At 42.0% G+C, this 26,200-nt stretch overlaps 1 protein-coding gene across 2 annotated transcripts in view; it reads left to right on the plus strand.

Moving 5' to 3' along the window:
- Positions 1-26,200, plus strand: part of focad (focadhesin) — an 82,019-nt gene that overhangs the window by 29,534 nt on the left and 26,285 nt on the right. For both annotated transcript variants that reach the window (XM_079668447.1, XM_079668448.1), the window contains 17 exons: positions 222-323; positions 595-811; positions 947-1,153; positions 1,378-1,465; positions 2,158-2,351; positions 2,742-3,002; positions 9,700-9,804; positions 10,364-10,465; positions 14,164-14,291; positions 19,655-19,781; positions 19,864-19,998; positions 21,945-21,995; positions 23,841-23,924; positions 24,455-24,587; positions 25,012-25,200; positions 25,904-26,025; positions 26,115-26,200. The exon at positions 26,115-26,200 is cut by the window's right edge and continues 7 nt beyond it. In XM_079668447.1, coding sequence (XP_079524573.1) covers positions 222-323; positions 595-811; positions 947-1,153; positions 1,378-1,465; positions 2,158-2,351; positions 2,742-3,002; positions 9,700-9,804; positions 10,364-10,465; positions 14,164-14,291; positions 19,655-19,781; positions 19,864-19,998; positions 21,945-21,995; positions 23,841-23,924; positions 24,455-24,587; positions 25,012-25,200; positions 25,904-26,025; positions 26,115-26,200 — 2,331 coding nt within the window. The remainder of the gene's footprint in view (positions 1-221; positions 324-594; positions 812-946; positions 1,154-1,377; positions 1,466-2,157; positions 2,352-2,741; positions 3,003-9,699; positions 9,805-10,363; positions 10,466-14,163; positions 14,292-19,654; positions 19,782-19,863; positions 19,999-21,944; positions 21,996-23,840; positions 23,925-24,454; positions 24,588-25,011; positions 25,201-25,903; positions 26,026-26,114) is intronic.

The following is a 26,200-nucleotide window of genomic DNA, read 5'->3' on the forward strand; positions in this document are numbered from 1 at the left end:
GTTTACATGCCCACCGGAACCCAGAGGCATTACTATGGGCATAAATAAATCTCCTGGAGGTTCCCCATGATGTTGCTCTTTAGTGAAATATCTCCACAAATTGTATAGATTTGGTATTTGTACTGAGATTCATGTTCCCCACAGGATGAATTGGGATTTCTTTGGTGATTCCAAACATTTCCTCGAACAAATCCAGTAACATCCGTGATGCGTCTTTGCAGGAACAACCCTCACCCATACATCACTGCTCTGGAGAACCGAGTGGACTGCTGGCCCGCTCTGCTGCTCAACATTGATGACTTCATCCAGCAGGCTGCTGAGAGGTGAGCATGGCTGCCACACACTGAAGGCTCCATCCAATCTCCTTCACTGCATGACTTTGAGAGCCATCTGTGGCAGGCATCGTTTCGCCAGAACTCATCTAACCATCATCAGCCGTTATTATGTAGTGAAACAAATACATACAGATACAGCACCATACATACAGCATGGATCATTCTCTCTATAAGGCTTCAATATGAGGAATTTCCACACAGTATCAACCTTGACCGATTGATATTTGCCGACATAATATGGTGTCTGTATTTTCTGCAGGAATGAACCCGCCTACGTCACCATGCTGGCCCCCTTCCTGCGCTACCTGTACTGTGAGCCTCAGAGGCAGCCTCAGCACGCCCTGCTGCGCCACGGGCTCCTCAGGGTGCTGATGCCCTCTCACCCAGCAGCCGGATCACTCCTCCAGAACAAGGAGCAGGACCCGGTGTTTGAGAGCCTGCTGCACTGCCTCTGTCAGCTGGTGCCACACATGCAGGTAACAAACTAATATCAGATCAGAGCCCAGTCTGCTCTGATTGGTTTGCTGGCAGGTGTCCCACCCCTTAGGCTTTGTAGACCATTTACATGCACAATAGGGCCCCTTTAACAGGGTTTCCTCTCTTGCTGATAGGTTGACAGTGTGGAGGCGGTGCTGGAGTTCTGTGGGTTCGTAGACGCCCTGCTGCAGGTTCTGGTCCCGGCCCCTGAGCAGTGGAGGTCAGAGAGGGTGGGGTTGACCCTCCAGCTACTGTGTGCCTCCAGGCGCTGCCTACGGCTGAATGCAGATTGCAGACCTCTTCTCAACCTATTACAGCAGCTCCTGCCGGCCTGCCAACAGGTGACACCAGCAACGATATGACCCAATAAAACTTCAGATTATTATTTTAATATTTTATTTATTGCACATTTTTTATTTGTTAAAACATTTAAAATAAATATTATTATCTTATTCCAAAAATTGAGCATACAAAAAAAAAATTCCCCACTTGGATAAATTCAGTGTTTTAATTTTGATAATATGTAAGATATATTTGTGCCAACTTTCGTTGTTTATGTGTATAGGAGCTACCTCTGGACGAGCTGTTGATGGGCATGGCCCTTCTCCTGCTAGAAGTCCCAGCAACCCAGCAGACCAGCCTGCTTAATCTGGGTAAAAAACCTCTTTCATAAATAAATTAAACAATATCTTTGGACAGCCAAGGGAGAGACATCCAGCACTCGAGATGTTCTTGAAGTCTGAACTTTCTCCTGTCAAACACTGCTACAAATCCCTTTCCCTGTGTGATGGGAATCATCACAGACAGCTTATTCATTACAATACAGCAATGTATAATGCATTCAGTTTAGTAATGTATGGATTTGTTCATTGGATCATTCTGACTCATTGTATCTGTCTTGCATGTGTCCAGGTGTCATTTAAAAAAGCCTTTCCATCAGCTTATATTGCATCTTCTTTATTTTTGAGAAACCACCCTTTTGGTCAAATATCATGCATTACCACTGACGTTACTGTCCATTTCTTATATGTGTTTAGAAATAGACAGAAACACAACCTGAGTTCATTTCTGCCCTGCATACAGTGCATCCATGCCAAGGGCTTTGTCTACAGAAGAAGAGGTCTGCATGGCTCTGCATGTAATACCTGCACATTGACTCAATATATTGATCCTGCATTTATGGGTTCCCATAGTTTTCATAATTACTTTCTTTACATTAATTGATCCGTACTGTAACCGTCACGTCTTATGAACATTCCTGAAAACGACTCTGCATTTGGTGTTTTCTACGTTATTTGTCCATATGGATTCTTTACCCCTCTTGTTGCCCTCCTTTGATTGGCAGCTCTGAGTCTGGTCCCTGAGCATGGGGAGCTGGCCCCCTGGCTGAGTCCGGTCCTGGTTCTTCCGGTGCTGCAGCTGCTGTCCTGCTTGGGCCTCACCGAGGCGCTGGCTGACCAGCGGAGGCACAGACTCAACCAGGACTTGGCCCACAGCCTCCTCCGCAGAATCAGCAGGGAGACGGATAAACTCTCACAGGTAACATTGAAGTCTGTGGGAGAGGAACTCCCTCTGGAGGGAACACAGGGATTTTAGCCTTTGCAGACCATTTACATGCACAAACAGGAGAGGAACATCAAAAACAATTATAGGGCCTCTTTACATGGGGAGCAGTGCATATTTCCAGACAGTCTCCCTTGGAAGATATCCAGATGTTCACATGAAAATGTATGAAATTTTCGGTTAAGGAATTAAAAATATAAACATTTGAGACTGAAGGACAAACCCTGGCTCCTTTCACAAAGGGTGGGCTTTCTGTTTTAATGCTTGACCTTTTTCAGTTGAAGATTATTTTATATATATGTGTCGATTTATAGATTTTAGCATTTTTCCCCAAGAAACAAATATTTGCCTTTCTCCTCCTCTCAGTCCAGCCCACCACTGGCTCTTCCTCTCAGTTCCTGGTACAACGAGCTCAGCGTGGCTCTGTCCGTACTGCGTAGAGTGACGGAGGACCCGGCGGCGGCAGCTGATTGGCTGCTGTCCGTCAGCTCGGCCCTCTCCTCCGGCCAGAGCCAGCTATGCTCCCTCAGCCTCATGGTGACCCACCTCCTCCTCACGGGGGGGGAAGACGTCTGCCAGCTGGCTCTGAAGGCCATCCAGGCCCTCGCTGCTGCAGAGCCCTGCCAGGTACACACTCACAGTGAATTCCATTTAAAAAGAGCTTTTTTACAACAATGAGCAGAAACATGTATGCCTAATATATATTTACATTTATTTTGAGGATGGCTTTCGCTAATTGTTTATTTTTACATGTATTTGTTTGATGTAAAATAAATAAAAATAATCTTATCAAATTGTGAAAGGCATAATGAGGCATAAGTTACAGTGCATTATCAGGAATAAATATTCAAAAATGTTTCTAAAAACAACAGATTTAAAGTTAGACAGACTGCTAAAAGGTTGTAAGAGATACAGTTTTTATCTTTACATAATACATTTCATTCATTAGTGAGGAAAATGTTAGTTCATTTATTGTGATTGATTAAATCTGTATTTCACTTTTCATAAAAAAAAGAAAGAAATAACACGGCTATGATAATGGACCCTGAACATAATCATACTATATTAACTCCATTTCAAATGGATCCTTTCTCTATTTACAATGAATTATTTCCACATTTACAAGACAACAAACAGAAAAAAGACAACAAACAAAAAGAACAACTCGAAAACAATGACAAAAAAAATCGGAAATTACATCACTGCTAAATCAGATAATAAAATATTATGTATAATATTTTATACTCCAATTCATGGGCTTACATTTACCAAAGTGTTTATTTTCTTAATATATTTGGTGAAGCTGCAAAATTCCAATAAATAATAGTTATGGTAACCTAAAATATTCAGCACAAATGAGAAAAAAACCTTGGGGAGGGGGTTAGCATTACTACTCTAATGCATCACATATTTTCTAAATCTTTATCGCTGTTTAGATGCAATCATGGACATTTTTTGTACTTTTTCTGCTCTAAATGTTATAAGTTAGCCATTAAAGAGGGATTATGCCCATTGAGACTTTAATTGTAAACAATATTTTAAAATATAAATACGCCAGAGCAGCGGGGGCGGTACTGCAGTCGCTTTACCGCACCGTTGTGACGAAAAGAGAGCTGAGCCAGAAGGCAAAGCTCTCTGTCTACCGGGCCATTTCCGTTCCTACCCTCACCTATGGTCATGAAGGATGGGTCATGATCGAAAGAACGAGATCGCGGATACAAGCGGCCGAGATGGGTTTTCTCCGCAGGGTGGCTGGTGTCTCCCTTAGGGATTAGGTGAGAAGTTCAGTCATCCGGGAGTGACTCGGAGTTGAACCGCTCCTCCTTCGCTTCGAAAGGAGCCAGTTGAGGTGGTTCGGGCACCTAGTTAGGATGCCACCTGGGCGCCTCCCTAGGGAGGTGTTCCAGGCACGTCCAGCTGGGAAGAGACCAAGGGGTAGACCTAGGACCAGGTGGAGGGATTATATCTCTTCTCTGGCCTGGGAGCGCCTTGGGATCCCCCAGTCAGAGCTGGTTGATGTGGCCAGGGAAAGGAAAGTTTGGGGCTCTCTGCTGGAACTGCTACCTCCGCGACCCGACCACGGATAAGCAGGAGAAGATGGATGGATGGATAAATACATATTCATTTCTTGAGGAATTTACTTACCTTAACTTTAGGACAATGGTCAAGTAGTGAAATAAAGATGACTTGCAGTTTAAAAAAACATAATTTGAAATGTATGCTCTAAAATAGTCTCTTTAAAGAAGCTCTCCCAGCCTTCAACTGCTGGATGTTCTTCAGCTCTATAAAGAGAAGGCTGACAGACCTCCCAGACCCCCGGGACTGTAAATGGAGTCACAAGCTGCAGAAGATGATGTGAAATATCACATGGTGTTATGGGCTGCTCATTACCGCGCTCGTTAGATGCCGCCGAGTTTTCCCCTGCTTCTCTAATTGCTCCCAGAGTGCCACTTTGCTCCGCTGGATGATGGCTTGGTAGAAGCGTTATTGGCATGTGTGAATCTTTTGACTTCCCACCTCATATAATTGCATCATATTTGCCTGCTCAAACCAAAAACACTAATTTCTTTGTTCAAGTGTTATGTCAAAGCTATACACATTCTATATATATATATATATATATATACAGTGGGGCAAAAAAGTATTTAGTCAGCCACCAATTGTGCAAGTTCTCCCACTTAAAAAGATGAGAGAGGCCTGTCATTTTAATCCTAGGTATACCTCAATTATGACTTTGTTATACACCCTTTGTTGGCAATGACAGAGGTCAAACGTTTTCTGTAAGTCTTCACAAGGTTTTCACACACTGTTGCTGGTATTTTGGCCCATTCCTCCATGCAGATCTCCTCTAGAGCAGTGATGTTTTGGGGCTGTTGCTGGGCAACACGGACTTTCAACTCCCTCCAAAGATTTTCTATGGGGTTGAGATCTGGAGACTGGCTAGGCCACTCCAGGACCTTGAAATGCTTCTTACGAAGCCACTGCTTCGTTGCCCGGGCGGTGTGTTTGGGATCATTGTCATGCTGAAAGACCCAGCCACGTTTCATCTTCAATGCCCTTGCTGATGGAAGGAGGTTGTCACTCAAAATCTCACGATACATGGCCCCATTCATTCTTTCCTTTACACGGATCAGTCGTCCTGGTCCCTTTGCAGAAAAACAGCCCCAAAGCATGATGTTTCCACCCCCATGTTTCACAGTAGGTATGGTGTTCTTTGGATGCAACTCAGCATTCTTTCTCCTCCAAACACGTCTAGTTGAGTTTTTACCAAAAAGTTCTATTTTGGTTTCATCTGACCATATGACATTCTCCCAATCCTCTTCTGGATCATCTAAATGCTCTCTAGCAAACTTCAGACGGGCCTGGACATGTACTGGCTTAAGCAGGGGGACACTGCAGGATTTGAGTCCCTGGCGGCGTAGTGTGTTACTGATGGTAGCCTTTGTTACTTTGGTCCCAGCTCTCTGCAGGTCATTGACTAGGTCCCCCCGTGTGGTTCTGGGATTTTTGCTCACCGTTCTTGTGATCATTTTGACCCCACGGGGTGAGATCTTGCGTGGAGCCCCAGATCGAGGGAGATTATCAGTGGTCTTGTATGTCTTCCATTTTCTAATAATTGCTCCCACAGTTGATTTCTTCACACCAAGCTGCTTACCTATTGCAGATTCAGTCTTCCCAGCCTGGTGCAGGTCTACAATTTTGTTTCTGGTTTCTTTTGACAGCTCTTTGGTCTTGGCCATAGTGGAGTTAGGAGTGTGACTGTTTGAGGTTGTGGACAGGTGTCTTTTATACTGATAACGAGTTCAAACAGGTGCCATTAATACAGTTAACAAGTGGAGGGCAGAGGAGGCTCTTAAAGAAGAAGTTACGGGTCTGTGAGAGCCAGAAATCTTGTTTGTTTGTAGGTGACCAAATACTTATTTTCCACCATAATTTGCAAATAAATTCTTTAAAAATCAGACAATGTGATTTTCTGGATTTCTTTTTCTCATTTTGTCTCTCATAGTTGAAGTGTACCTAGGATGAAAAGTACAGGCCTCTCTCATCTTTTTAAGTGGGAGAACTTGCACAATTGGTGGCTGACTAAATACTTTTTTGCCCCACTGTATATATATATATATATATATATATATATATATATATATATATATATATATATATATATATATATTCAACCATTATAATTCTTTGGGATAGTATTATGAATTGGCTAATCCTGGGTTTTAAAATGTCTGAAGCCACATGAGGTCAGGTGTCCGACACGCACTGAGATGCTGTTTAGTTCCACTTCCAAAATATGATTTTATTGAACAATAAACTCCGGTTGACTTTCAAGAAAAAACGAATAAATCAAAAATCCAAATATCTCTATTGTGATAATGCAATCGTCAAAAATATGGTGATGGAAATAATGCACTAGATATGCTAAAATATGTAAATGATGTGCAACACAATGTGATCTACTGTATATAGAACAATGCAGATAGTAACGTGGTCAGAAAGTGTAACATCCAACCCTGATGTACTTGTCCATTTCGAACCTCGCCCATCACAAGATGACATAAATAACAGTTCTGAAAAAGAAAATCATAAATAACTGTAACTCAGATATATCTGTTGGATACAGTATTTGCATCATAAATCAAAAGGGGTTAATGGCTCCAATAATTCTTTTGATACACCCGGCCTCTCATGCACTCATGCTGAACGAAATCTCCCTTTCCTTCTTTTCCAACTCACCTCTTCCTCTCTAGCAGGTGAGGTTGTTGCTATGCAACGGCCAAGGTGCAGGGCAGCAGTAATTTATGTTAATGAAAGGCTGTAACAATGCAGAGCCTGTGGACTACATGCAGCCTAATACCCTGACTACTTCCTGTTTCTGACCTCCACACCGAATGGAATAATGAACCGTTAACCCTCGGTAGTCCTTCATTCCACTCAAATTCAAAGGAGCTCTATTGGCATGACCATACCGAAAACATAGTACTGCCAAAGAATGTTGTAGATAGGTAGAATAGATATATAGATAGATGGATGGATAGATAGATAGATAGATGGATGGATGGATGGATAGATAGATGGATAGATAGATGGATAGATAGATAGATAGATAGATAGATAGATAGATAGATAGATAGATAGATAGATGGATAGCTGGATTGATAGATGAATAGATGGATAGATAGATGGATAGATAGATATATAGATGCATGGGCGTAGGAAGCATCCTGAATGTGGGGGGGACATTTTTAACGGGGGGTTTGGGGATCCCCCCGCACGAAAAAAAAGGTGGTTTGATACTTTTTATGTGGCTATACTAGCATGAGGAAAATGATGGGTACATTTTGTAATTTCATCCAGTAGTAAAGAAAGGAAACATATTTGATTATTAATTCAGAGCTGTCTTTGAATTAATAAAAAGCAGTTTAAATGCCCATTTTTTGTACATTTATATACAACAATAAATATTTGTGAGTGCATTGAGAGATGTGCATTGAGAGATATTGTTGTGGAGAGTCATTTATATATAAATCGCAAAATACATTTGTGAATCCTTCTGTGAGCATTTATTAATATTGAGACTGATCTGACTCTATACAGATGTTAAGTTCACCTAGGAATGGTATCATTGACTTACATGTTCAAATAAACATTGCTCTTCTGTCTATATTGGTCATATGATGCCCCTTGACTGAAATGTTTCCTGTTCAATATCCCCACTGATTTCCTTAAAATTCTGGGATGAGAGTCCACATCACAATTTACTCTAAACTGTCATATCCCTTTCATCACTCACCTCAGCAATGAACCTCTCTCCACTGACCCTGTGTTCTGCCTCTGCCTCACTCTCAAGCGCCTAGATGTCAAGAGAGGTGGTGAAGTGATCATTATTTATTGAGCAGTATACTCTTTCACATTGAATCATAACAAGTCATACTGAATGTAAATACAACTGACTCTAAAGTAAGTCCAGTCTGTGACATTGGACATGTTGAAGACTCAAAGCCCCAAGCAGTAGGTAGAATATTAGCTAGTCTATGTAATGTGCACAGAAAATAAATAGTTAACTGAATACTGGGATGGAAATGTCCTATAAGCAATCAGTAAAACATAAACACACACAAAAATCTTGTGAATGATAAGAAGTATAATTAAAACATAATGCACATTAACATTTTGAGAGAGAGTACCGAAGTTAAAGAACTCAGAAAATAATCTCTTATCGAACTAAGGCTCCAGTAAAACACACTGACTGCGTCTCTACATGGACATCATGGTGTTTACATGAGCACACAGAGATCGGGTTATTCATGTTCCCTGTTTACATGATAAATACTAGTAACCTGGCATTTCGATGCCTTTTCTCATCTAAACTATTCAGTATTTGTATCTCTCTATCATGACATAAAGACTAAACTCCTCTCAAGAAGTGAGACGCTTTTGCCGCCGCCGCCATCACTGTTAACTGATTAACTGCTACCAGCTGAAGACTTACTTTCCTGTTCTTTGAAAAAAATTTTCTTATGTCCATGTTGTCTGGGGGAGAAAACATATCAAACCAAGAGATCGTCAGCTTTGATTTTCGCTGTATTAACCATTTCCTGAACATTTGGTGTGTGTGCCTTACCTCTGCTACCGGCATCGCTTCATACAACAGGTCTGAGCTGTCCAACTATGACAACACTCCTTGAACATGCGCGCGCTATGGGAGAATCTGCCTTGGTACGAAGTAGCAGTGAAAACATGGTACGGAGTTTCATTGATTTGGGCATTCTCTCAATAAGCAAGTGGAATGGATTTGATAGTGAAGCGCTCTACAAAGTGCGACGAGTGGACAGACCGATTCACAGACTTTCCACATGGTAGAAGTTGGGGGGTCTGAACTAATCATTTGAAAAAGTGGGGGGGACTTGTCCCACCCTCATATAATGGCTGCAACGCCCATGTATAGATGGATAGATGGATGGATAGATGGATGGATGGATAGATAGATATATAGATGGATGGATAAATAGATGGATAGATAGATATATACTGTATATAGATGGATGGATAGATGGATAGATAGATGGATAGATAGATAGATGGATGGATAGATAGATAGATGGATAGATGGAAAGCTCGTAGCAGGTTAGGAGCGCTCTGAGCTATCATAAAAATAAGCACAAAAAGGAGTGATTTCCTAATTTAAGAAAACTGACAAAAAAAATGTACTCCTTGTCCCAGATGTAGGACCAACAATGAGTGACTCTGAGAACAAAAACATGTCACTTTGAGAACGTTAGGATAGTTTCCTTCATCCAAACCCTCCATGTGTCTGCAGGTCCCGTCTCTGCTTCCTGTGCTGTTGTACAAACTGGGGAAGGAAAATAATCCCGTCCTGGCTCATGCTGTGCTCAACTGTCTGCCAAACCTCGGGACTCATAAGGTCCACACACACACACACACACACACACACACACACACACACACACACACACACACACACACACACACACACACACACACACACACACACACACACACACACACACACACACACACACACACACACACACACACACACACACACACACACACACACACACACACACACACACACACACACACACACACACACACACACACACATACACACACACACACACACTAACTACGCTGCTATGGAAAGTTATTATCACTGCTGTGTATATTGTACTGTTATACTCTACATATATTCATCCACACACACATGTCCTGTCCAAATTTGTGTTTAGAGTGTTATTTTTTATATATTTACTGTTTTGCCTTATTTTTATTAATATAAATTATTTGTATATGAGTTATAAACCACAGCCAGCTAATTTAAAAATATTTGTTTTCATCATTCATATAATGAATATAAAACACTGTATGTAAAGAGGGCTTTGAAAATATTCACAATTATGAATCATATTATTCCAGTTGATTTTAACCATTGACACACACCCTGTGCTTGGATGTTGCAGCTCTGTGTCCCCATGGTGCTGCAGACCCTTAACAAGCTGGCCAGCGCCCCCAAGCTGAGAGCCGTGGCAATGCGCCTCCTGACCGCTCTGTGGAAGAAACAGGTCTGTGGTTACCATGGAACTGCCCAAAAATCAGCTCCTATAGTCTGTTCCTAACTATGTTTCCTTAACCACTGTGAGGAACGTCATCATTATTTCAACACTATCTGACGTATTTATGATGCGTCAGAGGATGTTATTGATGTCTGTCTGCTGTGGGGAAACTACAGTTCTCTGTACAGTGGACTACTGTAAGCGCACACTTTGCAACATGTGCTGTTATAGTGTTGTTTTATGCGGCTTTATGAACGTGGACAACAGTGAAAATATATGTAAATTACCAAGGTTAGAATTCAAATTAAAAAAATAAAGTGAACTTATTGGTTGCTCACCCTGCAGTCCACACGAATCCTAATACATAGGATTTTGTGAAAATATCTTTAAATAAATAAAATGTTATGCAATATATGTATTACTTGTTGAGCTTTCACATCTATCACTGTGTTATAACACCATTCAGACATGTTTAAAAAAGTTTAAGAAACCCCACACAGCTCAGTAAACACTGAAATTTTGAATTTATTCGATCATTTCAGTAAAAAGTAACGTTCATATTTCTCCTTTTGATTATCATAGTGTTGAAGGTTCAAAACACAGCACTTTAGCAAGTTACGGCATAAGTTTTAAAATGCTGAATAAGCACAGTAACTTTCATGATACGCATTTCTCGGTCTCGATCGGTTGTTTCCGTGAACGGCAGAATGTTGTGTCACGGTAAATGTTGCGGCTGCAATGTATTGTGGGACAGCATTTTTGTATTGTTATAAAGGAAGTTTTCGAAGCTCCTTAGCTTTCATCTAGAGCAGCGGTTTTCAAAGTGTGAGACACGCCTCCCCTGGGGGGCGCCAGAGAGCTTCAGGGGATGCGCAGCGTGAGAAAAAAATAACGAGGAACAGTGAAATCTAGCTAGTTAACTTCAGCTAACTTTATGCGAGTGGCAACATGGATCGATTTTTAGTGAAGTTACCTAAAGTGAGAGAGGAGACAGCGTCCGGCAGAAAACAGAGGAAGTATGACCACGATTATTTGAAGCTAGGATTTTCATGGACCGGTCATGCAGGCGGACTGGCCATCTGTGTGTTCTGGAGAATCACAGAACGGCCGGCACCGCCCTTTATTTTAATTTCAATAATACTTACTTTGATCAAAAGCAAGTACCGGTCAAGGCTGCAGCCAGAGGATGATCTGCGTTTCATCCCCGCATCATCCACCTGTGCGCATCAAAGACGCAGACTCATCGTTCCCACTAAAGTAGGGGTGAGTGTAATAAGGAAGCAAAGTTGACGTTCAGTGTGTTGCCGGGAGCATATAACGATTTATCCACGATGTTGAAAATGTTAGAAATGTTTAAAAAAAATGTTTAAAAGTTGTTGTTTAATGTGACGCTACTCAGCCAATCAAATCGGTGCAGTGTAGTGAGTCAGCATGATAGATTCAAACATGAGGGGTTTCTCAATACTCAAATTTCCCCTCCTCGACTCCTCGGTCCTCCGGTAGTGACCCAGAAATGGATTTCAGCGCGCCATGTTGAAGGACATCTCATTTCTCTAAATGCACATCGAGGACCGAGCATCTAGCATCGAGGAGGCTCTCTGGAGGAGCTCTAACCGAGGATACACTGATGGTTCCTCCGCGGATGCATTTCCGGGAACGGTGGAGGCGTGACGCACGGCCGGACTTATCTCAGCCAATGACAGCTCTGCATGCATCCCCTGGATATTATTTTATTAACTGCTTTCATCGCGTCGCGGTGTTTCCAGAGAGAACAGCTGTGAGGTCTGTGCAGAAAGCAGAGCAGTGTGTATAATATATATCACTCAGTATAACAGGCCTACTCTCTTTATTTACTTTAGTTTAGTAGATATCTACAAACAAAGAGTCCATATTTTTCTAAAACCATTTAGTGCTTCACATAATAAAATACACAACGGCTGTAGCCTGATTATGCTTTAGGAGCTGTAGGTGTGTGTGGTACAGTGTGTAGGTGTGTGCGTGGTACAGTGTATAGGTGTGTGTGTGGTACAGTGTGTATGTGTGTGTGGTACAATGTGTAGGCGTGTGTTGTACAGTGCGTAGATGCGGCGGACAGACGGGTCTCAGTTGGTTTGCTGTCCTCTGCTTACTTTTAATAGGCTACTTGTAAATACAACTTTTGGCCCGTAATTTTAATTCCCCATTTCAGCGACCAGAGAGAGAGGGGGGGAGGATATATCCAGTCTGATTGTGTTACGTTATTATGAGAGTGCTCTCATACTTGTTTGATTCTGAAATTGTATATATTTATATATATATAAATATATGTGTGTGTATATGTCCGCATCTGCAGCCTGTTATTGTCTCATTATACCGCACTGTGAATGAATCAAAGTAAATATATAAGTCGTCATGAACACATCTGTCGATCAGACAGAGGGCTGCTGTGCCTCCTGTCATCATTAATGGACGTCTCTTTAAAATGACCGCTCAGAGGAGAGGAGTCCTCATTTCTCTAACCGCCTGCTGCTTCCCCTTCTCTCTCCTCGGTCCTCCGCTCGCATCTCCTGTGGGCGGGACTAAGTATCGAGGATAGGAGTCGAGGAGGGGAGTCGAGGAGGGGAAATTTAAGAATTGAGAAACCTCTACAGAGACCAGACAAGATGAGAGAAACGGTCCGAGTCATTTCAAATGGCGTCCTCAAAAAAGAGAAAGGTAGACAGTGAAAACAGAGCATTTAATTACATGTTCTCTTACTGGACCTCTTTGAAATGCAATTGAATAGCCCTGCATTATAGCAACAACAACAACAATAATAATAATAATAATAGCAATAATAATTGGGAGGGGGGGCGCGGCTGTTCTCATGTTCTCTGAGGGGAGGCTCACCTTCCCACACTTTGAAAACCACTGATCTAGAGAATCAAATCATCATGGTTGCCACTGAGGTAGTTCCAGGTCATTTCAGTCCATCAGGAACCTTCCCAAGCTAAACGGATCATTTGACCGCAACCCGTGATAATAAATTACCATCATCATGAAGAGGGTTAGTTCTGATTTTTGGAAGTAGGGTTTTTCCAGGTACTTATTATAGTACGTGTATTGCCTAAAGTATATGGTGGTCCACACACCCCTAGTTTTGAGAGGCACTTGGAGTAAAATCTATTTGATCCACCTGGAAAAAAGGCATAAGAGTTCACAATATCAACATTTTCACCACTTAACCTTTCCATCAGACAGCCCTTTAGGACAATGAACGATACCCGTTTATCATTTTAAACTCTCCAATTGATTTTTTAATCGAAAATAGAAATTTTGTAGAACAGGGGAGTGTTATTGTGTGACTCGGGTCCCTCAATAACACAAGCAGTCTGTTTGAAGCTGTGGTGGACCAGTAACCGCCTTGTTCTGAGGGGAAAAGTGACTGTTTTTGTCAATGGAGTCTGGTAGCTTTGAACATAGCACAGTTAGTGGCTGTCTTGTGAAAATGCTCTGGAAATTGTGTACTCTTAATCGGATTTTTTTTTTTTGAGGGGCCTTTTCGTGGCTAAAATAAGTTTTGCTACTGCTCCAGGTCCCAGCAGTGCATTGCTTTGCATCTGAGCTGCTACTCTCCAAACCACTGGCTGGGAACTAGTACCTGACACAGTCCCTCTCCATCTGAACCATCCCTGTAATATTTAGCAATCTTTAATCTGTTCCTGTATTCTCGTCCTCCTCTCCCTCAGGATCGTGTCTACCCTGATCTGCAGCGTCTGCTGGGCCAGCAGGACGGCAGGACGGGGGTGGGGAGGGACGTCCAGTGGGAGCAGATCCTGTCCAGAGCGGCCTGCCTCCGAGACATCTGCAGAGAGAGGTCAAACACACACTCACTCTCTCCCACACACACACTCTGGACGTGGCCTTAGGCTGGAGTTCAGAGGTGGAAGATGTTTTACTTAAATAAAGTTGCAATATTAAATTGAAAATTACTCTGTAATAAGTAAAAGTCCTTTATCGGCTTCAACTTAAAGTTCTCATTATGCAGGGTTCGTACGGGTGCTTGAAATCCTTGAAAATGCTTGAAATTTGACGTGGTGTTTTCAAGGTTGGGAAAGTGCTTGCATTTTGGGAATGGTGCTTGAATTTGGGATAAAGTGCTTGAAAATGTAAATGCTTTACCTCACTTTTTAGATTAAAAGAAAATAAAGAAGTCGGAGCGAGCTTTTACATAAAACAGCTCCGCTCCGGCCTTCCCGCGCTGTGCGCGTGACCTGCAAGTGTTTTTGTTACGTGTGTGACCTGGGCATTCTGATGAGACTGATAGATGACAGTATGCCAGGAGGTTGCAGTTTCAACGAGCGTTGGCTAGCAGAAGACAAATACAAGCCATGGCTAAGACGAGGGTCAAGCCCACGAGTAGCCTCCTGCAAAGTTTGCAAAAAATAACGATGGGAGAGTCGGCGCTGACGAGCCACATGAAAGGTACGCCGTAGTAGAGCATTTTAGATTAGGCTAACGTTGCATGTTACATTTGTTTAAGCTAACGTTAGCGAGCTGAATAGCGAACTCAATGAGGGATAATAATAATTGCAGGGGACAATCATTTCAGAGGAGCGTACCTATGTTATGTGCGTTACAGTCGCCATCCTGTGGTGTTCAGAGGATGAAGCACTCACTTGTAATTCAACCCAGTAATTCTCACGGCATTTCGTGTTATAGTCACGAAATATAATCTATTGATTCGACACAGAACGATTTTAAAAGCAATAAGTACTCAGATATTGTACTTGAGTAAAAGTAGAAGTACTCAGATCTTGTCGTGAAAGTAGAAGTACTCAGATGTTGTACTTGAGTTAAAGTAGAAGTACCAGAGTGTAGGAATACTCTGTTACAGTAAAAGTCCTGCATTCAAAATGTTCCTCAAGTAAAAGTAGAAAAGTATTATCATCAAAATCTAGTGAAAGTAGCGACAGTAAAAGTAGTCGTTGTGCAGATTGGTCCATTTCAGAATAATATATATGATATGTTTTAGAAGGATTGATCATGAAAGTGTTCTCAAAGCTGGTAAAGGTGCAGCTAGTTTGAATGACTTTGTATACTGCAGGGTAGCTTGTGAATTTACTCCAGGTGGAACTAAAGTCTGATTCAACACTTGATTGTATTTCACATCATTCATCCACATCTGTAAAGTAACTAAAGGTATTAAATACATACTGTATAGTGGAGGAAAAGTACACCATTTACCTCTGACTTGTGTTTACTGCCAACCTAAAAGTACCTAAAAAATAGTAATCAATAATGTATTGAAAAGTTATTTGGCTGATTGTTGTATATCGGCTCCGCCAGGTTATATGGGATGCCCAGTCTAAGTACTGTACAGATGGGTCACTCATTTTGAAATATTAAACTTAGTTTTCTTTTCTTTAATTGTTCATCCTCATGTAGAATGCTATCACGAAACACACATTTGGTTGTTTATAGCAGGGTTTCTAAAATAAATTTAAAAAAAAAAAGAATAAAAAAAAAAAAGAATTGATAGATATTTTTTTCAATTCTTTGACAATCCACAAGCGCAGTGTTTCTCAAACTTTTTCCTTTTTTTTCTGAAATTAATTCACTAGGAACCCCTGGTTTATAGCATAAAGAACATCTAATTTAATGTGAAGTAGGGAAATGATCATTTGAATATAAGTACATGTATATAAATATTTCCTTTACAACAGCTGTAAGATGCTTGAAAAGCTTGGAAAATGCACCTTGAAAAGAGCTTGAATTTGACTTTGGAAAAAGTGTAAGAACCCTAATTATGTCTAAAGGCCCAAATGTCATATTTAATTATATATATATGACATTATCAGATTCTTAAAATTGTTGCATCAAGCATTATTTTACTGTTGCAAAGAAACAATGTTTTAACTGTAATGTATAATTTCATTGTTTTGTAACTTAAACTGTTATTCTAGCAGTTTCAGAGATGCATTGTGTAAAAGCGTGTCATGTGTTTTTTAATGCAAAATCTAAGTATCTAAAGCTGTTTAATAAATGTAGTGGAGTAAAAAATACATTATCTCCCTTTTAAATGTACTGGAATAAAAGTATTAATTAGGATTCCATGTAAATAATTACTTCAAAATTGTACTTGATTGCAGTACTTGAGTAAATGTGCTTTGTTACCTTTCACCACTGGTGGAGTTGAATGAATACAATAGGGACATTTGTATGGTAACCTAATATACAGTGGGGCAAAAAAGTATTTAGTCAGCCACCAAATGTGCAAGTTCTCCCACTTAAAAAGATGAGAGAGGCCTGTAATTTTCATCCTAGGTACACTTCAACTATGAGAGACAGAATGGGGGGGAGGAATCCAGGAAATCACATTGTAGGATTTTTAATGAATTAATTGGTAAATTCCTTGGTAAAATAAGTATTTGTTCACCTACAAACAAACAAGATTTCTGTCTCTCACAGACCTGTAACTTCTTCTTTAAGAGCCTCCTCTGTCCTTTACTCGTTAACTGTATTAATGGCACCTGTTTGAACTCGTTATCAGTATAAAATACACCTGTCCACAACCTCAAACAGTCACACTCCAAACTCCACTATGGCCAAGACCAAAGATCTGTCAAAGGACACCAGAAACAAAATTGTAGACCTGTACCAGGCTAGGAAGACTGAATCTGCAATACGTAAGCAGCTTGGTGAGAAGAAATCAACTGTGGGAGCAATTATGAGAAAATGGAAGACATACAAGACCACTGATAATCTCCATCGATCTGGGGCTCCACGCAAGATCTCACCCCGTGGGGTCAAAATGATCACAAGAACGGTGAGGAAAAATCCTAGTACCACACGGGGGGACCTAGTCAATGACCTGCAGAGAGCTGTGACCAAAGTAACAAAGGCTACCATCAGTAAAGCCCCTGTCACACTGTCCCGAAATTGACACCCGATGGACACACGAATATGGAATTGTGAATTTCGCACGAAGATGGCCCCGAACCACACACGAAGGCAACATTTACATTACATTTAAGACATACAACTGCAACGAAAGTAACAACAACGATTACGTTAAAGTACTATGATACTGTACTGATATTTTCAGACTTTGTTCTTTACTTTATCCGTCTTTATATGTAGAAGATATTACGTTTTCTCCGTAATGTTGTTTCGATTGCAACAACAACTTCCTGTCAACTCGCCTTCAAAATAATATATTATATCCTTTTCAGTTTCACAGAACACAAATTGGGTTATTTACATAATATGTTTACATGATTTTGTTTTGCAATAAAACAACCCGATGGACACACGATAAAGGAAAAGTTCAAATTCAGCTCTGATCGTAACAACATCGGGACATTCGTGAGGGCATCTTAAGCCATCGTATGACCGCCGGTGGAGTTTCTTAGGCTTCGGCAGCAACTTCGTGAGCGGTGGCAAAATCTTTGGCATGCCAACAAATTGCGAAGGACCTTGCGAAGGTTCATTTTCGTGTTGAATTTGTGTGTCAATTTGCCCTTCGTAAGGCCATCGGGAGAGCATCTTGTTATCATCGAGTGAGGGCGAATGCCCGATGGCACCGATGATAACAAGATGCCCTCACGATTTGACAAGATGCCCTCACGAGTGCCTTACGAAGTTGCCGCTCACGAAGTTGCTGCCGGAGCCTGAGAAACTCCACCGGCAGTCATACGATGGCTTAAGATACCCTCACGAATGGCCCGATGTTGTTACGATCAGAGCCGAATTTGAACATTTCCTTAATCGTGTGTCCATCGGGTGTTAATTTCGGGACACTTGGACAGGGCTTAACACACTACACCGCCAGGGACTCAAATCCTGCAGTGCCAGACATGTCCCCCTGCTTAAGCCAGTACATGTCCAGGCCCGTCTGAAGTTTGCTAGAGAGCATTTAAATGATCCAGAAGAGGATTGGGAGAATGTCATATGGTCAGATGAAACCAAAATAGAACTTTTTGGTAAAAACTCAACTAGACGTGTTTGGAGCAGAAAGAATGCTGAGCTGCATCCAAAGAACAACACACCTACTGTGAAACATGGGGGTGGAAACATCATGCTTTGGGGCTGTTTTTCTGCAAAGGGACCAGGACGACTGATCCGTGTAAAGGAAAGAATGAATGGGGCCATGTATCGTGAGATTTTGAGTGACAACCTCCTTCCATCAGCAAGGGCATTGAAGATGAAACGTGGCTGGTTCTTTCAGCATGACAATGATCCCAAACACACCGCCCGGGCAACGAAGGAGTGGCTTCGTAAGAAGCATTTCAAGGTCCTGGAGTGGCCTAGCCAGTCTCCAGATTTCCCCATAGAAAATCTTTGAAACCCCCCGTCCCCCCCCCGTCGACAGGGGTCGCCAGTGTCTGGCACTGTTATTTTGGGGGTCGCGGGCTGAAAAGTTTGGGAACCCCTGCTCTAGAGGAGATCTACATGGAGGAATGGGCCTAAATACCAGCAACAGTGTCTGAAAACCTTGTGAAGACTTACAGAAAACGTTTGACCTCTGTCATTGCCAACAAAGGGTATATAACAAAGTATTGAGTTTAACTTTTGTTATTGACCAAATACTTATTTTCCACCATCATTTGCAAATAAATTCTTTAAAAATCAGACAATGTGATTTTCTGGATTTTTTTTTCCATTTCTTTTTCATTTTTTTGTCTCTCATAGTTGAGGTATACCTAGGATGAAAATTACAGGCCTCTCTCATCTTTTTAAGTGGGAGAACTTTCACAATTGGTGGCTGACTAAATACTTTTTTGCCCCACTGTATATAATCTCTGGGCTCTCGGAGGATTGTCATACATTTAACATTATTGCCAACATGCAATAATGTTAAAAACAAATCAAAACAAGGACTACGACATCACTGCTGTGTAATATGTACATAGTTACATTTATAATTATTACTGGCTGCCTTCTTAGCTTTACAATGTGTAATACTGTAACAAGAATCTGTAAGTAACTCTGCGCAGTATATCATGTACCTCTGTTGTCCAAATGTGGACTGATTCTGTGTGTGTGTGTGTGTGTGTGTGTGTGTGTGTGTGTGTGTGTGTGTGTGTGTGTGTGTGTGTGTGTGTGTGTGTGTGTGTGTGTGTGTGTGTGTGTGTGTGTGTGTGTGTGTGTGTGTGTGTGTGTGTGTGTGTGTGTGTGTGTGTGTGTGTGTGTGTGTGTGTGTGTGTGTGTGTGTGTGTGTGTGTGTGTGTGTGTTAGGCCTTACCAGCATGGAGGGGACATGCTGGCTACCATCACGCTGACTCTGCAGCAGTGCACCAGACCAGACATGGCAACCCCCGCTGCTCTCGCCCTGCAAGGACTACAGGAGCTGTGCCGGGCAGAGGTCACACACACACACACACCTGTAGTTAATGTTTACTACCTGTACAGTCATGTAGACACTGAGGTTTCCTCCCGTCCTGCAGGTGGTGGACATCGTCTCGCTTTGGAGGACCCTCGGCCCCCAGCTGAGCTCAGACCCCCGTCCTCAGATGGTCAGAGTGGTCTCTGAGCTCCTGGCTCTGGTTCCCCAGCTCAGCGTCAAGTCAGAGGAATACCAGGTTTCTGATTTCTAAATAACTCCTTGATGCAAAAAATATTATCTAGAAATGTCACATACAGTGGGGCAAAAAAGTATTTAGTCAGCCACCAATTGTGCAAGTTCTCCCACTTAAAAAGATGAGAGAGGCCTGTAATTTTCATCCTAGGTATACCTCAACTATGAGAGACAAAATGAGAAAAAAAAAATCCAGAAAATCACATTGTCTGATTTTTAAAGAATTTATTTGCAAATTATGGTGGAAAATAAGTATTTGGTCACCTACTAAGAAACAAGATTTCTGGCTCTCACAGACCTGTAACTTCTTCTTTAAGAGCCTTGTCTGTCCTCCACTCGTTAACTGTATTAATGGCACCTGTTTGAACTCGTTATCAGTATAAAAGACACCTGTCCACAACCTCAAACAGTCACACTCCTAACTCCACTATGGCCAAGACCAAAGAGCTGTCAAAGGACACCAAAAACAAAATTGTAGACCTGCACCAGGCTGGGAAGACTGAATCTGCAATAGGTAAGCAGCTTGGTGTGAAGAAATCAACTGTGGGAGCAATTATTAGAAAATGGAAGACATACAAGACCACTGATAATCTCCCTCGATCTAGGGCTCCACGAAAGATCTCACCCCGTGGGGTCAAAATGATTACAAGAACGGTGAACAAAAATCCCAGAACCGCACGGGGGGACCTAGTCAATGACCTGCAGAGAGCTGGGACCAAAGTAACAAAGGCTACCATCAGTAACACACTACGCCGCCAGGGACTCAAATCCTGCAGTGCCAGACGTGTCCCCCTGCTTAAGCCAGTACATGTCCAGGCCCGTCTGAAGTTTGCTAGAGAGCATTTAGATGATCCAGAAGAGGATTGGGAGAATGTCATATGATCAGATGAAACCAAAATAGAACTTTTTGGTAAAAACTCAACTAGATCTGTTTGGAGGGGAAAAAATGCTGAGTTGCATCCAAAGAACACCATACCTACTGTGAAACATGGGGGTGGAAACATCCTGCTTTGGGGCTGTTTTTCTGCAAAGGGACCAGGACGGCTGATCCGTGTAAAGGAAAGAATGAATGGGGCCATGTATCGTGAGATTTTGAGTGACAACCTCCTTCCATCAGCAAGGGCATTGAAGATGAAACGTGGCTGGGTCTTTCAGCATGGCAATGATCCCAAACACACCGCCCGGGCAACGAAGGAGTGGCTTCGTAAGAAGCATTTCAAGGTCCTGGAGTGGCCTAGCCAGTCTCCAGATCTCAACCCCATAGAAAATCTTTGGAGGGAGTTGAAAGTCCGTGTTGCCCAGCGACAGCCCCAAAACATCACTGCTCTAGAGGAGATCTGCATGGAGGAATGGGCCAAAATACCAGCAACAGTGTGTGAAAACCTTGTGAAGACTTACAGAAAACGTTTGACCTCTGTCATTGCCAACAAAGGGTATATAACAAAGTATTGAGATGAACTTTTGTTATTGACCAAATACTTATTTTCCACCATCATTTGCAAATAAATTCTTTCAAAATCAGACAATGTGATTTTCTGGATTTTCTTTTCTCATTTTGTCTCTCATAGTTGAGGTATATCTAGGATGACAATTACAGGCCTTTCTCATCTTTTTAAGTGGGAGAACTTGCACAATTGGTGGCTGACTAAATACTTTTTTGCCCCACTGTATATACATTTTTCTGCATAATGAATACTTTTATATTTAAAGCACATTTAGCTGATTATACTTAACTTTGACTTTGGAATGCAGGACCTTTACTAGAAATGAAGTATTTTGACAATAATGTATTTTACTTTTAATTAATATGAATACTTCTTCCACCACATCTGTCACTTTTTAAAATGATAGAACACTTTCCTGGCTGCTATAATTTGCATTCAGATTTTTACAATTCAGAAAGCTACTGATATTTTGACTGTACTCTAACATCAACATTTTTCTTTTCAGAAATTGAAGGAGGAGGTGGTCAGCTTTCTCTGGAATAATGCTGTGAGCAAGGTCAGTGTCATATTTACGGCTGTGCGTGCTGAAACACCTGTCCTATTGTAAAGCTAAAAGGTTGCTAACATATTACAAAAGCAACAACACTGATATAAAATGAAGTGAACATGTTAAAGAGAAACTTGCAGGGGTTTTTTTATGACTACATTTATGCTTAACCTTGCCTGAAAATTACAATTAAAAATGTTAATGCAGGATTTGATATGTTTTACAAGACATAAGGGCAGGCATTCAGAGTTAAAGGAGCCGTTTTGAGCTCTGCTACTAAAAACTGCTTTTTTTTAACGTCAAACGCGTCATATTACGTCACATGGGGGAGTCAGCTTTCTCGGACTCGTTCTCTGCCCAATCCGCGGTAGTAGTTTGTAGTTGGTTTGAGCGGTTGTGATTTAGTGAGCTGGTATTTTTTCAGTAATTTTACATTGCATTTCACCATTTGTAATCATGGTGAGCTTGTGTTTGTGCAGGTTGCACAAACTCAAGCCTGTCAGGGCATCGAGTCCACAGTTTCCCTCACGGGAAAAGGACCGGAGCTCGCGTTCGTTCCTGGGTGCGTTGTGCATCCACCTCCCTGCAGCACATACTCCGTCTCCACAGCTTTATCAAGAAACCGTATTACATCTCTCTCCCCCCCTTCGCTGCTCTCTCTCTCCCCCTTCGCTGCTCTCTCTCTCCCCCCTTCGCTGCTCTCTCTCCCCTCCGGTACACGGCACTGTAAGACGTACTGTAGTGTGGAGTTGCATTAGGTAACGCTGTGGTGGCTGTACTGCTCCAGCCGTCTCCTTTGTGTTTGTTTGTTTCCCCCTGTCTGTGTTGTTTGTGTGTGCGTGGTGGCTGTCAATCCTGGCTCCCGGCTCAACCTCCACTCAACTGCTGCAATCAGCTGTGCACCCTCCCCGAATACACACCTGCTTTCCATCAAGCCATTTACAACGGCATATCAACGAAGGCTCCACAACCTTTCTCCGCCAGATCGTCAAGTATCAGCCGTATCTCGCGTCTCCCCTCCGGTCAGCACCGTAGTGTGGAGTTGCATTCGGTAACGCGAGATACGGCTGATACTTGCGCATTAGTTTCTGTTATGGATCAGTATCAACAGTGCTGCCAGTAACGTTACTATATTATCAATACTACTTTAGTTATAGCCTGATATATGATTGCTAACTTCACAATGTTGTGATGTGACTGACGTTAGCTAACATGCTAACGCCGGTCACTCAACAAGACAGCTGCTCTGTTCTCCACTGGTTCTCCACACACCAAAGCTCCATTTCTCTCCGATGGCCGTTATTCATACGTTAGACCGGCCGCTCTCCCCCTTGTTTCCCCCATGTTACGTCACACGCGGGAGGTCACGTGCGGAGGCTTTTTTATGCGGAAGTGAAAATGTCTTACTAAAACGACGCCAGATGTCACTGTAGTGTATATTTCTGTATATTCTTGGGAAAATCTAGTGTATTCATCATTTTCCTACACATTTATTCACTGGTGTCTTTAACCTGCAAGTTGCTCTTTAAGTAAGGCACCTGTTGAATTGACCGCTCTTTCCTAAAGCTGGATTTATAAATTCAGCTTTTTACTCATGCTTATATATTTGTAATACACACACACAGTTATACACACAGTATACAGGATGGTGCACACATGTGTTGTATACATATTATGTATACAGTTTATCCAGCTTTACAGATGTTGCTTTCAGGGCACCAATAGTCTGATAGACTGAAGTTTGATAGACATGTTTAAAAAGCATCTATATTCCCTGCATTGTGCTTGTATTTCAAATGCTCCTGTATGTACAAAGCTTTGATAAAAAACATTGGATGTTTGTTGCTGTCACAGGATCCAGAGGTGGCCAGCTGTGGCTACAGAGCTTTGGCAGATTTTCCTGAAGAGGCCCACACAGTGAATCTTCTTCCTGAAGCAGTAAGACTCCTGCTGTCCTCTCCTAACACTCTCTTTATTACATTAGATTTTATCAATTTCTTTCCGCACCAAACTTATATTTGTGAAAAAAAAGGTAGTACAGACTTTTATTTGGGATATTGTATCTTAAATTCACATTAAATATCTCAAATATGACACCTAGGTAAACTGTGAATACAACTAATATTGAATCAAAAGAAACGTTACAATTGTGTAAGGTAAATATTGAAATAAAGAGCCGGCCAGCAGACCAATCAGAGCAGACTGGGCCATGGTTTCAGACAGAGGGTGAAAAGAGGTGCTACAGGACAGGCAGTATGAGACAAATAACAAGCTTTTTGAACATTAAGCATGGAGACATGTCACTAAATACCATTTTGAACATTAGAATGACCATAATGGGGCCCTTTTAAACGATCCACAGCTCTTTATCCTCATGGTGGTAGTACGTTTTGCATCTGATATTATGGGATGTTTCGATAACCTGCTTATATCATCATGTTGGTTCTGATGCTTCTGTTGCTCTGCAGGCCAGACCAGCTACAAAGGCCCCTGAAAATGAGGAGGATGAAGAGGAGAAGGAGGAGGAAGAGAAGGACCTCTCTGTTCCTGGTTCCTCCTATGTGAAGCTGATGGCTCTCACCCCTGGGTCTGTCCTGCCAGGTACAGAACTGAGCTCAGTGACAGCAGACAGACAATATCCAGGATTGTTGTGGACATTTCAGAATCAGAATTCCTTAATTTGGAAAATACGGTATTACAACAGCAAGAGTTTAGTGTAGATTAAGTAAAAAAGTGTAGACGTACATATTAGTATAAACAAATATTTAAAGTATGCACACAAACAAATAACAGATAAGTACACCATGGTTAAAAATATTTGACCCTATAGAAATATTGAAGTAGCTGGTGATGGTTTATACAGCACTGGGGTTTACAGATTGTAAATAAATCAAAATAAAGTGCACACGGGTATATTGCACACTGTTGCTAAAAGGGTTGGATATCTGCTACAGTTTGATCGTAGCAGTTCAGTCTGACATATTTTAAAATGTTCTTCTCTGACTCTGATTTTGTTTCTCCCCAGCCTTTGAGATCTTCCTGACCTCGCTGGTGAAGCAGGAGATGAGCCAGATGCCTCGGGGGGTTTACTTCTCTGCCCTGAGGGGAGGCAACCTGCGGTCAGACCAGGGGAAAACAATGGCCGGAGTTCCATCTTTCATGCTTAAAACCTATGAGAAGAACAAGCAGCCTGGGCTGAAGCCCGGCCTGGCAGGTGGGCAGAACCTTCCTGTTTGATGCTTTGTGTTGACATTCTATTCTACTGGTATTTTATTGTGTCAATCCCCTACATGTTTGACAAAGATATGATGTTCGGATCAGGCAGACTGTCAGAGATCCTTCCTTTAAAGATAAATGTCATTGCTACAGCGCCACCAAAGTGTAATTTATACACATGTCAACCAAATGTGGTGCAATGACAAAAAGTTCAGGAGATTTGACCTTTTGATTCTGGAATATAAGCCCTGCCAATAGCGCTTGAACAAATGTTGACGGCTTAGCTGAAGTAAAACTGTAGGAACAAAAATCTAAAACTCTTTTCTGGCTTGGTCTAGAGATGTCAGTCTAGCCTTATCAACTATATACATTGATCCTATGTTGCTGTGTTTACAGCTTGTTGTGGTTCAACTCTGGCTCCAGCTGTCAAAACAAATCTATTACGGTTGACATTTTTATGCTTCTTCCTGCCTTACGCGCTCACAGCTTAGTGTGTTTGTGTTTATCCGTCTGTGTGTGTGTTGTTAGTGAAAATTATATTTATTATTATATTTATGTCTTACCCAGCGTTGTAACCCAATTTTTATTTCTGTTCTTTGTCACTTTAATTACCTTTTGAACATTTCCTAATGATTTTAACGTTTTTGTGAAGCACCCTTAACTGCCTGGTTTGTTGACCTGTGCCACAACCCTTCTTGCAGCCGGGCTGTTGCTAAGCTACGAGCTGCCGGTGCAGACGGACCGTGAGGGCAGAGCCATGGATCGCTTCCTGGTCAGCCGCAGCCGCAGCTACCAGCTGACCCTGGCAGCCTTGATCCATGAAGTACGTCTGCATCCTGCCCTCACACTCCTCCTCATGTTAACCAATTACATTCTTCACACAGTTAAAACTCCTGCTGGTCGTTTCCGCAGGTGAACATCCAGCCGTCTGAGTGGCACCGGGCCCTCCTGCTGCCCCAGGCCTGGAGGGGCTTCATGAGCCGGGCCTTCCACGCCGC

The sequence above is a fragment of the Notothenia rossii genome (genome assembly GCF_949606895.1).
Source record: "Notothenia rossii genome assembly, chromosome: 3".
Classification (NCBI taxonomy): Eukaryota; Metazoa; Chordata; class Actinopteri; order Perciformes; family Nototheniidae; genus Notothenia; species Notothenia rossii.